The sequence below is a fragment of the Leucopleurus acutus genome (assembly GCF_964270905.1).
Source record: "Leucopleurus acutus genome assembly, chromosome: 8".
NCBI classification, from domain to species: Eukaryota; Metazoa; Chordata; class Mammalia; order Artiodactyla; family Delphinidae; genus Leucopleurus; species Leucopleurus acutus.
This window is the reverse complement of record NC_139151.1, coordinates 101,023,465-101,038,254: the sequence shown is the minus strand read 5'-3', so window position 1 is coordinate 101,038,254 and position 14,790 is coordinate 101,023,465. Positions and strand designations below refer to the sequence as shown.

The window sequence follows — 14,790 nt, the reverse complement described above, 5'->3', positions numbered from 1 at the left end:
ATCACCTGCTGTCCTAAAAATAGCTGCCCTTGCTTTATGTACTGTCCTTCTTTAGGAACCGTGATAGATTCCATGATACTATTTCTGAATAATTAATAGAATCAGATTTTATATAACGATTGTCAAAAATTATATACAGCCCCATGGTTCAAAAGGGTATGGTTGACAAGGCCTCTGTTAGTGGGTAGTCTGTGTCTATGTCCAGGAAGAAGCTCTAGTGCTACAATTAGGAGGCAAGATTTGCCATATAGCATTTCCTCACTTGATTTTAAATGTCATTAGTTATCTGAATTCGGTTTTTCCTTTTATAAAAATCCTTTTAAGAAATACTACAAAATACAGAGTAAACGAAACATGTTCACTGATAATCCTGTTGCAGAACAATGACAGATTGGACGTTTTTGAAGAATGACCCTGCAACTCTGTGTCAGACTGAAAGGAAAATTCCCCAACCCTCTCACCACAATTTTCTATACTTGCGCTTACTATACTTCTCCACCAAAATATACCTCACTCTACTCTCTCTATCACAGAGCATCTGCTGGGCCACAGCTGCTGGTGTAATGTCAAAGACCCATGAGGACCTGTGGGACTCTATCTGCCATGAAACATCAGATTTTATGGACTGGCAGCTGAGCTAGCCTTTGGGGTGATGCACGATAGATGCTGTCTAGTCTTTCTCCTGATGGGATATCGAACATTTCATTAGGAAGAAGACCAGATAAACCAATGACATTCATTATTGATAATTCCTTGGCATTCCCTTTCTCTCTTTCCCACTTTCTGCAAGTGGTAATTTCTGTGCTTCTTGATCTCTTGGAAGTCATTTGGCAGGAAAAAGGCAAAAGAAGACATAAGACTGGGGCTTCCCTGGTGGTGCAGTGGTTAAGAATCCACCTGCCAATGCAGGGGACACAGGTTCAAGCCCTGGTCCGGGAAGATCCCACATACCGTGGAACAACTAACCCCCTGAGCCACAACTACTGAAGCCCGTGCACCTAGAGCCTGAGCTCCGCAACAAGAGAAGCCACCGCAATAAGAAGCGTGTGCACCAAACGAAGAGGAGCCCCCGCTCGCTGCAACTAGAGAAAGCCCTTGCACAGCAATGAAGACCCAACGCAGCCAAAAATAAATAAATAAATAAATAAATTTATTTTAAAAAGAACTGAAATTTAAAAAAAAAGAAGACTGTAAGACTGATTGACTTGATTGTGTTTCAAAAACTAAAGCCCGTGGGGTAACTAGAAGGTTTGTGTGGAAGAGCTAATAAGAGAAAGAAGTTGAGTGTCTAGGAAGTCTGAGGATGGAGGAGTGCTTGTAGGTTCTGGGGGAGCAGGAACCCAGTCCTGAGCCCTGGCAACACTCTATGGAAACAGAAGACCCCTTCCGTTGTGGCTGTAAAAGGAGCTGAGCTGTCAGATGAGAAGCCCCAGATTCCAACATTTCATTGTGGTGTGAATGGCAGAATTGCTGCACTTGAGTGTCCACTGGTCCAGTAGTAACCTCTTTGAACTGATAACCAGTGCAGCTCCTCCTTGTAACCGTATATACTCCTGGAATCTGGATAGCTCTGGTGTGGAAGTCTTGTGGAAATAATTTCCCAAAGTAACTGATTTGCAATTTTCTACCAGCCTGGAGGGAATGAGGACTTTGAAATAAATTTTCTTTGCCCATAGAAAATAAAAATGTGATGCCACGCCAGTACACAGAGACTAATATCTGCTACATCTGTTTTTATACTTTTTTTTTCATTTCCTCTTTGTATCCAAGGCTCCTATCATACTGCTTGGTAACTATTACATGCTGAATAAATGGTTGCTGAATCAATGGAAGATTTTTAAAGCTCTTTATAATGACACCATTCTGTTTTGTGCAGTTGTATGGTATATGTTATTTTATAACTCCACCATCAATTAACAAATTTCCATTTACATTCCTCAGAAAAGTTGGTATTTTACTTAGCTTGTATGTCTTCAAATTTCAGTCGTTTTGTAGTTTTTCATAACTTTATTAGTCATAGGATTTTTTTCTTTTGAAAATTATATGCTCTTGCCTTTTGACCATCTAATATTGAATTATGTATTCTTTTCATGAATATTTATTAGAATCCTACATATTAATATATAATAATTTTGAAAATTGTTAATTTGTCTTTTGCAGTTTATTTTTGATAGTATCTTATAATATTTTAGAATGTTGCATTATCCTTTTAAAACTTAGAGTACAGAAACTTACAAAGAAGCAAGTAAAATCTCATAAAGGTACACCACTAAAAGTTAACAGCTTTTATCATTTTGGTGAATATTTTTTCTAGACTTCTCCCATAAGTTTTTCGAGTTTTGTCCAATAGAGGTTTTAAATGAGTATTTAGTCAAATCTACCTATATTTAAATCGTTGGCATTTGCTTTACTTATCAGAACATTTTCTTAATCCCAAGACTTTGTATCCACGTTTTCTATTGAATAACATGGCTTAATTGTTCCATTTGTCATTTTAACCATATGGAATATATAGTTTTTTGGTTTAGAGAATGAAATCAAATTATTAGTCATTTATTTCTAAAGTTAGTTAATGATATTTATTACATAATCATTTTTTCTACCAGTGATTTATGATGCCCAAATTATCAAATTTTAAGTGTTCTACACACCACCGTCTCATTCTGGACTTCTTTTGATTTGTAAATACATCTGCATTTCATTTCAGCGTATGCGGCCCCAAATACTTGCACCACTTTCCCTCCATAAACTTCATTTTTCTGGATCTTGTCTATAATTAATTTGTAGATATATTTGGAACTTTTTCAAATTGTCCCCAAAGTAATTATTACATCAATTACTCTGTCATTAGTTAGAGCAGAATCAATGTTTTAAATACTATTCTATCTTTCTTTCCAGAAACATGCTAGGGTGCTACAATTATACACATATTTTATTATGGTCCCTTTAAAAGTATTATGACTTTCCTCAAACTTCTTCTTATGATTAGTCATAGGCATTTTATATATAGTTATTTAGAACTGCAGTTGTAAATGGGGTCCATTTTTCCTTTATATCTTTTTATTTATTTGTTTTCCAAATTTTGCCAATATCTGGGAATGATCCTAATTTTTCTTGTTTATCTTGCTCTTTGATTAGCAGTTAGTTCCTGGAATCCTTTAAAACTGGGTCACTTTCATGGAAGTATCTTCCTGCTTTGCTTTTCTTGAGCCTTTTCTCCTAGAACAAATACAATGAAAACAACAAACGAACAAAATTTTAAAAACGTGGAAAAACATCTATGTCCAGCATTCTTTAGAGCAAGCTGATTCTTGGTCCACGAGTTTTGATAAAAACCATGACACCTGCCCTGAGAATTTGAGTAAATTTTGTGAAGAAAAAAGCCAAGCTCTCGGGGCAGAACCTGGAGAGGCAGCTTTGATAGTTTCAGCGCTCACCCTTGGACACCATGGTATTGGCTAACGGGGTCTTTGGAAGAGGCAAGGGAAGTATATTAAAGTTTTTAAACCCTTTCAAATTCTTGATCACTTAAAAATACCAATAACTACCACCCTTTTCCTCTCTTTTCTTAACACTTTCATTCCCAGTGAAAACCAGATGGTCTGAATCTTACAGGCAGCACAGTAGGACTCCTTCCCCTGAGATATATTGTCATCTGTGGAAGGGGATCTTGTCCTCTCCCTGATCTCCCTCAGATCTTCAGCGACCAGGGCAAGGTCACAGACCTACAGACACCAGCAATCTCAGGGACGTTACTGCCCTCACTGGGCTGAGGGCTGCCAGGATCTGAGGGATGAGAATCTGGTGTCTGGATCTGTGCATGTTTGTGAAACACTTTCAGGGGTATGTATGTCACACTAGGGCATTAATTTTGGCTTCTTCATCACTAAACCTACTGGTGCCTACTGGTGTTGGTCTGTGTGATCTAGGGAGGCTTGGGGGAGTCTGAGGTCACTGTGAGGAGGGATGAGGCTGTAGCTAAACCAAACGCACTGACCACCTGGAGTAGTCTAGGTGTAAGCCTTCTCCTGGGGACAGTGACCCTGCATGGTGCCTTGCCCTCCTAGCGCGAACCTGTATCACACAGCAACCCTAGGGGAGAGCCAGCGGTTTACTCACTCCTTTTCCACATCCTGGATGGAGTCAGGCAGAGGCTTATTCCTGGTTTCAGGAAGGAGTGGAACAACAAGGCCAGCGAGGATGGAGCAGACTCCATAGATGATCCAGGGTAGGTGGGGAGAATATACTGTTAGGATCATCAAGAGGGGAGCCAGGGCTGCCCCAATATTAGAAGCAATTCCCATGAATCCTGAGGCTGTTACCCTTGGAGTGCAAACAACAATACAAAAATAATCTGCTATAAATCCATACAAGTAATTTGTGATTTATTATTTTGCTTTGATTATGGGAGACACCTCAGCAATATTTAGACACATGAAGGCTGATGACGTACTCTTACGTTTAAAATATACTCTTATTTGCTCACAAATTTTTCAAGTGCACAAGTGCATTAAGATATGTTTTCATTATTGAAAAAATACTCTTACCAACAGCACCTACCCTTTAATGGTTCAGTAGATTATGGGAGATGATACATTAAAGGGCTTAACTCATGCCTGACAAAAGTGAGATTTTAACAAAAATTTTGGCTATAATTTTTGTTATTATTAAAACTATTATAATCAATGCTTTTGATAATGAATCAGATTAGTTTTCTTTCCACTATAAGTCTTGATTAGCTGGGAAAGGTCTGTTTTGACCCTGATAGAGCTTCCATGAGATTGTGTACCTGACAATGGTGGGGACTAGTTCATTTCCATGGGCAAAAGAACACATGAGAGCCATAGAAGAAACTGCTATTCCCAAAGTTGACAAAGCCACACGCAAGGTCTGTATTTCTGGAGAAGAAGACAAGTGAGACTCAGGAAATCTGAGCTGAAGAAATCACCATCCACCAAATTATAAATGAAAAAGACACAGTTGGGGGACATCCCTGGTGGTCCAGTGGCTGAGATTCCACGATCCCAATGCAGGGGTCCTGGGTTCGACCCCTGGTCAAGGAACTAGATCCCACATGCCACAACTGAAGATCCTGCACATGGCAATGAAGGTCCCGCGTGCTGCAACTAAGACGCGGTGCAGCCAAATAATTAAGTAAATAAATAAATATTTAAAAAGAAAAAAGAAAAAGACAGTTGGAGACACTTGCATGTGTTAAATACCTGGTAGAGAAAGCACACAGGGGCAGAGAATGTGCACAGCCTAATAGCAACTTAATTACAACTTAAATAAGAAATTAAAAACCTGAGTTATTGCATCAACTCTTCCTACATATCAGAGATTTCAGAAATTTGCCAAAGATGGAGAGGGGAACAAAAACCCAGCAAGAGTTTGCTTTCATTTACTCTGTCCAGTGTCTCCTCTGCCTTTCATGTATAACATAGGACTATTATATGAGCAATTACTGATGGATGTGAGACTCACCAATATCCTCCAGGAGTTCAAAACCTGGGTGTTTACACAATGTTGACATGGGGCTAGTAATGCAGTAGAGAGTAATAAAAGAATGGGGCTCGGGCTTCCCTGGTGGCGCAGCGGTTGAGAGTCCGCCTGCCGATGCAGGGGACACGGGTTCGTGCCCCGGTCCGGGAATCTTCCCATGCCGCGGAGCGGCTGAGCCCGTGAGCCATGGCCGCTGAGCCTGCGCTCCGCAACGGGAGAGGCCACAGCAGTGAGAGGCCCGCGTACCGCAAAACAAACAGACAAAAAATCATGAAAGCGTGACAACGTGGGAGTGAGCTCTGTTGTAAGGCAGCAGATTTGCGTTGATGCTGATATTCAAGATGGGATCCTGTAAAGTGCATCACTGCACTGGGAGCTAGCTGAAGCATGGTGACCACCTGGGTTCCCCTGTGAATTACATATGGTCATTTAATTTAGTAAAATTGATTTTAAGAGAGGCTGTTAACAGCTTAATGCCTTTTTCCTACTCTCTGTACCTTCTATGCTTGAAGACAAAGGATTAAAAATACCTTAGAGTCAAGATGACACCCTGGGACCAGGGTTGCAGTTATGGCGACCTAATTCCAGACACAAGAGTGGATACATAGAATCAGGGAGTAAATTTTCACTGAAACTGTAGTAATAAGAAAGAGACCAGACAAAGGAAGGGACAGTTGTGTCCTCACATGAGATATAATTATATATAGTGACATAATACTGTCATTTACAGTTACAAGTGTGATTGGCCAAAGAGAAAGTGATCAATTGCTCTCCCAGAGAAACTGTCAGCAATAAATGTCATGAATTACCAAACACATCTCTGATATGATGAAGACAACCACATGTCTGAACTGACTATTACTGACCTTTGCCTATTTCTCAGCCACTTAATGACAGAATCTATCCTAAATCCTCAGATTGGTTTTGGAAAATCCTTAGAACCCTAGTCTTCACTTCCTTCTGCCTTCAGATCCTGTCTTCAAATCTCTGAGGTAAGACATTTTCTTATTTCAACCTGTGCTCTCTTCTCACCTTGAGGCACAAATGTGATGGCCAGAATGGAGACTCCAAGGAGAAACATGAAGAGCGTCTGGCTTACTTGACGGCCCAGGTGATTCAGTGCCAAAAATGCAACATAATTGGCTGGGAGGTTGACTGCACCGAAAAGAACCTGGAACAGGAAAACATTGCTCCCTATGTACTGGAGGTGGAGAATCAGGCCAAAAAAGGACATGAAGTTTGCAAATCTGTGGTGAACAAAAATGAAAGACACTTATCATAAGGTTTAGAGCCTTTGTCTTACAAATGATGATAATAAATATTAGCCACGCAGCCAATGGTTGGTTTTAAAGTATAAAAACATGGTATGTTTTATGGAATAATTCCTCGCAAGGTGATGATCTTAAAATTCTAAAATTGGAGCTCCCAATTATTGTTAAGTTTTGGGGGAGGGTTTGGAGTGTTTTTTGTGGAGGATGCATGATGGAGCCTTCTAGAGTTTTGGAGCTTTTTTCTATATCTTCATCTGGGTGATGGTTGCCTATTTACATATGGAAATATTCATTGAGCTGTATATTTTTGTGCACTTTACTGCTTGTAATTTTACCTCCATTAAAATGGAAACAAACAAGTGAAGAAAGTTAAAGCCAATGTCTGTACCATGACTGAAGTTCTCAGTCTCAGTTTCCAGTGATGAGATTGGTAGGGTGATATGATAAACAAAACTCGCCGTTGTATAAATAGCTCTGGGTCAGTATTTTTCATAACCCTTTGACTGCTCTAAACACAGCAATTATCATTATGGCTTCCTCTGTATTTTATCTCAAATCTGTTCCCACAACATGTTGTATCCTTTGATATGGGATAGATTCATGTCTCCACTATTTTAGCGTCCCTCATGCACTCTGAGAAGCCCACCTCACAAAGGACAGGAGACAGACGCTCTTACGCAGGTTGGGTGTGCGGAACAAGTCAAACACAGAAGGTTTGGTCTGTGCGGCCTCCAGCTCTTCCTGCAGGATGGATCTCACAACCTTCAACAACAACAACAACAGACTGTTCAGTTGTCACACAACGGGAGGCACTGTGAGGCCCTCAACAGATGACAAGATAGATGATGTCCCTTTCCGTCTACTGGAAAATATAGCCACTGAGGATGTAATGACAGGAGTAAAAGTGGTATGACTAGAGAGTTACAGAGTTAAAGGGGACTGAAGGAAATGATGTAGCAACAAAAATATTCAAACACAAGATTCGAGAGGACTACAGGGCATCAGAAAGGGAGTGTACCTTAGATACTCAGATTAGAAAGGGAATCAAATGCAGAGTTGCTTGGGTTATGTTCCGAAGCTCCATTTGTGCCAGATGGGCATGAAAGACCTGAGAACTAAGCTTGGTTATCAGCTGGCTGTCCTGTGCGGAGAAACTGTTTATCTCAGGAAAAAGAACATTTCCTGAGAATCTTTATTTTGGTTCTTTTCTCAGTCCCTTTGGGGGAAATCCTGGCATGTTGTGCCTCCGTGAATGAGATGCCTAGAATTAAACCTGGGGATGAAATTAGGAGAGCTCTTGGTATAGAATGATTTAAACCCAGAGTTGGTTATAATCTGGAGTTACTTAATAGCCCTGCAACATGCTAGGTATATACCTTGAGGAAGGTAATTAAATATTTCTAAAACTCAATTTACTTGTCATTAAAAAGAAGAATAGGTAGAAGAATCAGAGTAGGAGGAGAAGAGGTGGAGAAAAATACTGGCATTTCCCTCACAAGGATTTCCTGGTCCATACATGAGGCTAAAAATATGCATAAGGAATTATATCCAGCATACCTCAGATACTTACTTATTAGTTATTCAAACAATATAGTCTTAATTCTTATCCCACCTCTACAAATGAAAACGTACCATGAAGTCCATTGGAATAATTCCATGAGGTATTCAGAGAAATGAAAGGCCACCCTAACTGAGGACCTACACATGCAAGAATGTCCTTTCGTTTAAAGAACAAGCCCAAATAGTGAAATATTGGACTTACACTTTTAGAAGAGAGGAGTCAGGATCGCATCTAACACCAGAATCCCATGACCACAGGCCACTGTCATGGACGATAATGTAAGAATGTGCTCAAATAATACTTTAAACTTGGGCCAGATGAGGGATGCACTGCCTGCAAGACTAGCCTTAAGTTACATCCAATTTCAAAGTTAAAGTTTGGGATATGGTGTGGTTATTTTACACTGGCCGTTCATTTTTGCTGAGCAAGCAGAGACGTGAACAGTGTTGGCAGGTGCATTTGGGGGGCGATGCCAGATCACTTACAGGAGCTCGAGGAGCTCCTCCTACCTAGTAAAATCCTTATTCAGGGGAAAAGAGGCCCGTATTCAAGTGGGAGCCTGCTGTATCTTCACTCTTTAAAAGGTACTTTTCTCTCTGATCTTCACTTCATTTTCTTGCTTAAAAAATGCTTTGTACCACTCATAACACTATCCTGGGGTAAAAAGCATGAAACAGCCCTCGTCTGAACCCTTGCCCAGTAGCATTCTGGAATCAGTGTGTACAAATTCACAAAAGCCCTTTGTTCAATTTTTAGATGGTTTGTAAAGCAGTTGCCATCTGGTTGGTGGCATGAAACTCGCTGGGGTGGTGATAGTCGCACCACGGAAAGTGATAACTGCCACAAATCTGAGATCTATGCTTCTCTTCCTCTTGTAATGTTAAGTGTTAAACATTTACCAGCACACCCTGATTTGACCCCTCTGTAAGTCATTTGGACTGCTCTCAACTGCAAATTTAATCATCTCTCTGCCTGGTTTAAACCTGGATAGTTCTACCTTAACCTGTAAGACCCATTTCATATATAACTACTTCCAAGATGCATTCATTGCCCACATATCTGCGGTTCAGATTTTATGTCCCCCCTTGACAGTCACATTCCACCCTTGCTTTAATTCAAAGAGATTTTATCAAGCCCATTTTACTTGTTGAGTGTGATCTTTCTGAAGATAGAAACTGTAGACTTTTCCCCTCTGCGACTGTCACAGGATGTGTCATCAAGTAGTCCTGAAATAAATTTGGAAGGGAAAGAGGAAGACAAAAAGAAAGACGGAAGACAGGGAGGGTGGAAGAAACTGGCTGAAGGTGGAATGCATTTAGAAGCTGAAAGACTTGAAATTCAAGAACCAATATAGGTATAAAACATGGATTGGGAGAGCTTTGAGAAGATGTTTGTCAATGAGATCAGAAATGGAGAAAATGGACATTTATTTCTTCAAAATTACAATTTATGATATTTAGAAAGAAACGTCTCTTAATGTAGAATAGTTGGGAAAACGCTGAAGTTTTATGGATGTAAGAGAAACCTGCAGAGGATTCAGGGGAGACGTTTGTGTTGGTCTCTCATAGTTGCCATGTCACTTACCATCACATAAGTGCGCCATCATTGAGTTTGTGAGAATCGAGTTTCAACTGAATACGTTTTAATGGTTTCATTGGACAGTGCGCCTTGGGATCCTTTAAGAAAGTGTATTTCTTATACAGCCTGAAGTGTATTTCAGGCTGGGCTACTGTGGAGCATGAGTTCTTGTGTTTCTACTGGGTCTGAAACAATTAGGACAATAGAAAAGAAGACTGAAAAAGACTGTAGATGTCACACAGGAATAGGAGGAGGAAATTGGACAGAGCAGAGGTGAGAGGAGAGTATCAGAATTTGGAATGTACAGAGTTTAGAGCAGGAAGGAAGGTAGATAAGACCACAATTGCATTGAAATACCAGAACCAGTAGAATGAAATGAGCAGGGGAGGAGGACAATTTATTAAAAGATAAAGAAGGAAAAGATGGGAAAATGAATCTGCCAAAGGATGACTGAAATAAGAACTGACCAAAAAGAAGTTGCCTGAGAAACACTGGTGGCTTAGGGTAGGGGCACTTTCTTCATAATCTTCATGTTTCCAAGAAGAAAGACTTTGAAAGAGTAATACTACAGGCCACTTTATACCTACCCTCACTGCCCCTTGGAGGACTGAGGTATTTGACTGGTAAAGTAGGAGAATGCAATGGATATGCTTCAGTGACCCAGAATGCCTTTAGAATGAAAATTCATTCAGATTTGCTGCCTGGGTCACACCTTATATTTAGCAATGCAGGCTCTGCATCTGTGGAAAAACCTGGCACTTGTGAATAAGTTCAGTTGTGGGCTGAAGTGTTAGCAAACTTATTGTTGCTTGAAATTTAGACACTTCCTCTATTTCAGTTTTCACTGTAGTGAAATAAGTTTTTATTGTCATCTTTCTGAGCACACTAACTCTCCCTCAGTTGGGTGTGATTTAGGCAGAGGAAACGTTTATCATTTACTGGACTCCAAGACAGCCAAAACTGGATTCATCAGTGGATTGTTATTGATATGAAGAGGAACAGCTTTAAGTAAGAAGGATTGTCTGGAGTGAATGTGTTTGGCAATCGGTCAGATGGAGGTTAAACATGACTAAGACCACAAATTTCTGAATAATCTTTACAAAATTAAAAAAAAATGGAATTAAGGCGATCTTGGGTACTCATTCATGCATAGAATCCAGTTCCTATTTGTTCCTCTTGTACAATGTTGTCTTTCTTCTTCTTGCCACTGAGGTGATTGTCATTTGCCATTTACCCTGATAATGCATTGTTCCTTTCTTTCTTCCAGCTCGTAACACTTATTTTTGTTATTTACCTGGTAAATAATTTTCCTGTAAGATTTAAGCTTTAATTCTTTGGATTGGGCCAACCTGGTAGACAAAATACTAGGTGTGGGCTTGGAACTAAAGATACTTCCAAGATGTTAGTTGGCACAAAATAATTTCCTATAAGTCAGGTATATATTGATACAGTCTCAGAGTGCCATAGAGCTCCACCTAAATTTCAAAATTTCTTTAAAAAAAGGACTATACTGGGGCTTCCCTGGTGGCGCAGTGGTTGAGAATCCACCTGCCAAGGCAGGGGACACGGGTTCGAGCCCTGGTCTGGGAAGATCTCACATGCCGTGGAGCAACTAGGCCCGTGAGCCACAACTACTGAGCCTGCGCCTCTGGAGCCTGTGCTCTGCAACAAGAGAGGCCGCGACAGTGAGAGGCCCGTGCACCGCGATGAAGAGTGGCCCCCGCTTGCCGCAACTAGAGAAAGCCCTCTCACAGAAATGAAGACCTAACACAGCCAAAAATAAATAAATAAATAAATATTTACAAAAAAAAAAAAAAGACGATACCAATGGCTCTTTATCATCTCAGGGCCTCTCAGGGCCACTGCCTCTGTGTAATAACCCCAGACACCACTCCACCCTTCTCAGGACCCCAGCAACATGTCTGCCTGTGGATCCCATCACCAGACCTGCCTTTGGCCCATGACCAGCAGCAGGTCCATCCAGGGACCCTGAAATGAAACTTGCCTACCAACAACAGTACCTGTGGACTCTGGCATCTAGCCTGTCCACAGACAATGGCACCAGGCCTGTCCACAGACCCCAGAACAAGTTCTGCCTCTCCATGGACGCTAGCAGTGGGCCCTCCCACCTGCAGACCCTGGCTGAAGGCACAGCCGTATGTGGACCGAGGCAGTAGGACCACTATTGAACCCTGCTAACTGGTCCACCTGTAGTCTCTGCCAAGTGGCCTGCCCAGAATTTCCAGGGACTGGTGAAGAGCTTCCCTGCCCAAGCCAGACTGAAAAGACTGGAAGAAATAACTGCTTCTTCATATGCACAAACACCAATACAAGGCTGCAAGGATCACAAAGAATCAGGAAAACATGACATCACCAAAAGAACAAAATAAAGCACTAGTAACCAGTTCTTAAGAGGTGTAGATCTACAGACTGCCTACAAATATTTGACAATAATCATAAAGAAGCTAGTGAGCTGCAAGAGAACCCAGAAAGACAACAAAATGAAACAAGGAAAACAACACATAAAGAGTATAAGGAGTTCAACAAAGAGACAGAAACCATAAAAAAGAACCAAACAGAAATTCTGGAGCTGAAGCATATAATAAATGAACTAAAAAATTCAATTAAGAGCTTCAACAGCATATTTGATCAAACAAAATAAAGGACCTATGAACTCAAAGACAGGCCATTTGAAATTACATAGTCAGAGGAACAGAAAGAAAACAGAATGGAAAAGAGTGAAGACAGCCTAAGGAACTTATGGAACAATATAAAAAAATCAATATACACATTATAGGAATCACATAAGGAGAAGAGAGAGAGAAAGGACCAGAAAACTCATTTAAAGAAATGATGGATGAAAACTTCCCTTCTCTGGGGAGAGTGGTAGATATTCAGATTCATGAAGCACAAAGGACTCCCAGTAGGTAGACCCTAGAGAGGTCTACATGGAAACATATTATAACTAAATACTCAAAAGTGAAATATAAAGACAGAATTTTGAAAGCAGCAAGAGAAAAGTGACTCACCACACTCAACAAAACTCCCATAAGACCATCAGTGGATTTCTCAGCAGAAATTCTGTAGGAAAGGAAAGAGTGGAATAATATATTCAAAGTACTGAGAGAAAAACCTGCCAACCAAGAATGGAGTACCCAGCAAAAATGTCCTTTAAAAATGAGGAAGATAAAAACTTTCCCAGAGAAAAACTGAGGGAATTTGTCACTAAGAGACGTGCCTTACAGGAAGGGCTAAAGGAAGTTGAAATGAAAAAGATACTAAACAGCAACACGAAAGCATATGAAAGTAAAAATCTCTATGGTTAAAGTAAATATAAGACAAATACAGAATAATCTAATACTGTAATGGTGGCATGTAAATTTCTTTAACACTAGTATAAAAGTTAAAAGACAAAACTGTTAAGAATAACTAGAACCACAAAAATTATTAATAGATACATGATTTGAGAGAAGTGAATTCTGGCATTAATAACATCAAACGTGTTTAGGGAAAGTAAAAGTATAGTTTTTGCTCATAATAGAATTTAAGTCGTTATCAGCTTAAAATAGACTGTTATAACTATAAGAAGTTTCATGCAAGTCTCATGGAAACAACAAAGAGAAAACCTACAGTAGATATACAAAATAAAAACAGAAAAGAATCAAAGTATTGTACATCACTATAAAAAATCAAATCACAAGGGAAGATAGCAATAGAAGAGAGGAAAAAAGAACAATAAAACAGAGAGAAAACAATTTATCAATTGTAAGTACTTACCTATCAATAATTACTTTAAATGTAAATGGATTAAGCTCATCCATCAGAAGATATAAGGTGGCTGAATGAATTTTTAAAAAAAGATCCAATTTTATGCTATCTGTAAGACAGTCACTTTAGATTTAAAAACACAGTAGACATAAAGTGAATGGATAAAAAAAGACATTCCATGCCAATGATAACCAAAACAGAGCAGGGATAGTCAACTTGTATACATAAAATAGACTTTAATCAAATACTGTCACAAGAGACAAAGAAGGTAATTTATAATGATAAAAGGATCACTGCAACACAAAGATATGACATATAACCCACAAAGATTGAATCAAGAAGAAACAGAAAGCCTCAATAGGCCAATAACTAATAAGGAGTATATGGCAGTAATTTTAAAAATTCCAGAAACAAAAGCCTAACACCATAGGGCTTTTCAGGTGAATTCTACCAAACATTTGAAGATTAATTAATTAGGTATTAATTAATTAATACCAATCCTCTCAAACTCTTCCAAAAAATAGAAGACAGGGACAGTTCTAAACTCATTTTGTCAGACCAATATGATCCTGATACCAAAGTGAGACAAAGATACCATAAGAAAAGAAAAGAAAAGAAAAATGCAGGCCAATATTCCTGAAGAACATAGTTGAAAAAATCATCAAGATATTAGCAAACCAAATTCAACAGCATATTGAAAGGATCGTGCACCATTACCCAGTGGGCTTTATTCCTGGGATGCAAGGATGGTTCAATATAAGCAAATCAATGCAATACACCAAATTAACAGAATGAAGGCTAAAGATCATGTGATTACCTCAATAAATGCAGAAAACACATTTGACAAAATTCAATGCACTTCTATGGTAAAAATTCTCAACAAATTAGGTATTGAAGGAACTTACATGAAAGGCCATATATGTAAAGCCCACAGCTAACATCATACTCTATGGTGAAAAACTGAAAGCTTTTCCCTTAAGATCTGGAACAAGACAAGGATCACACTTCAATGTAGGACTAGAAGTCCTGGCCGGAGCAATTCGGTAAGAAAAATAATAATAAAAGGCATTCAAATCAGAAAGGAAGAAGTAAAATTGTCTGTTTGAAGGC

General features: G+C 39.5%; 1 protein-coding gene across 3 annotated transcripts in view; it reads right to left on the bottom strand.

The window, feature by feature from the left end:
- Window positions 1-1,200: 1,200 nt before the first annotated feature.
- The window catches only part of LOC309965846 (organic anion transporter 7), a 35,335-nt gene continuing 21,745 nt past the window's right edge, over window positions 1,201-14,790 (bottom strand). For 2 of the 3 annotated variants that reach the window (XM_082845647.1, XM_082845649.1), the window contains 5 exons: window positions 7,420-7,535; window positions 6,535-6,749; window positions 4,790-4,898; window positions 4,120-4,323; window positions 1,201-3,219 (listed from right to left, as the gene is read on the bottom strand). In XM_082845647.1, coding sequence (XP_082701773.1) covers window positions 3,159-3,219; window positions 4,120-4,323; window positions 4,790-4,898; window positions 6,535-6,749; window positions 7,420-7,535 — 705 coding nt within the window. In that variant the 3' untranslated portion in view covers window positions 1,201-3,158. The remainder of the gene's footprint in view (window positions 3,220-4,119; window positions 4,324-4,789; window positions 4,899-6,534; window positions 6,750-7,419; window positions 7,536-14,790) is intronic. The other variant, XM_082845648.1, reaches the window with a different exon arrangement.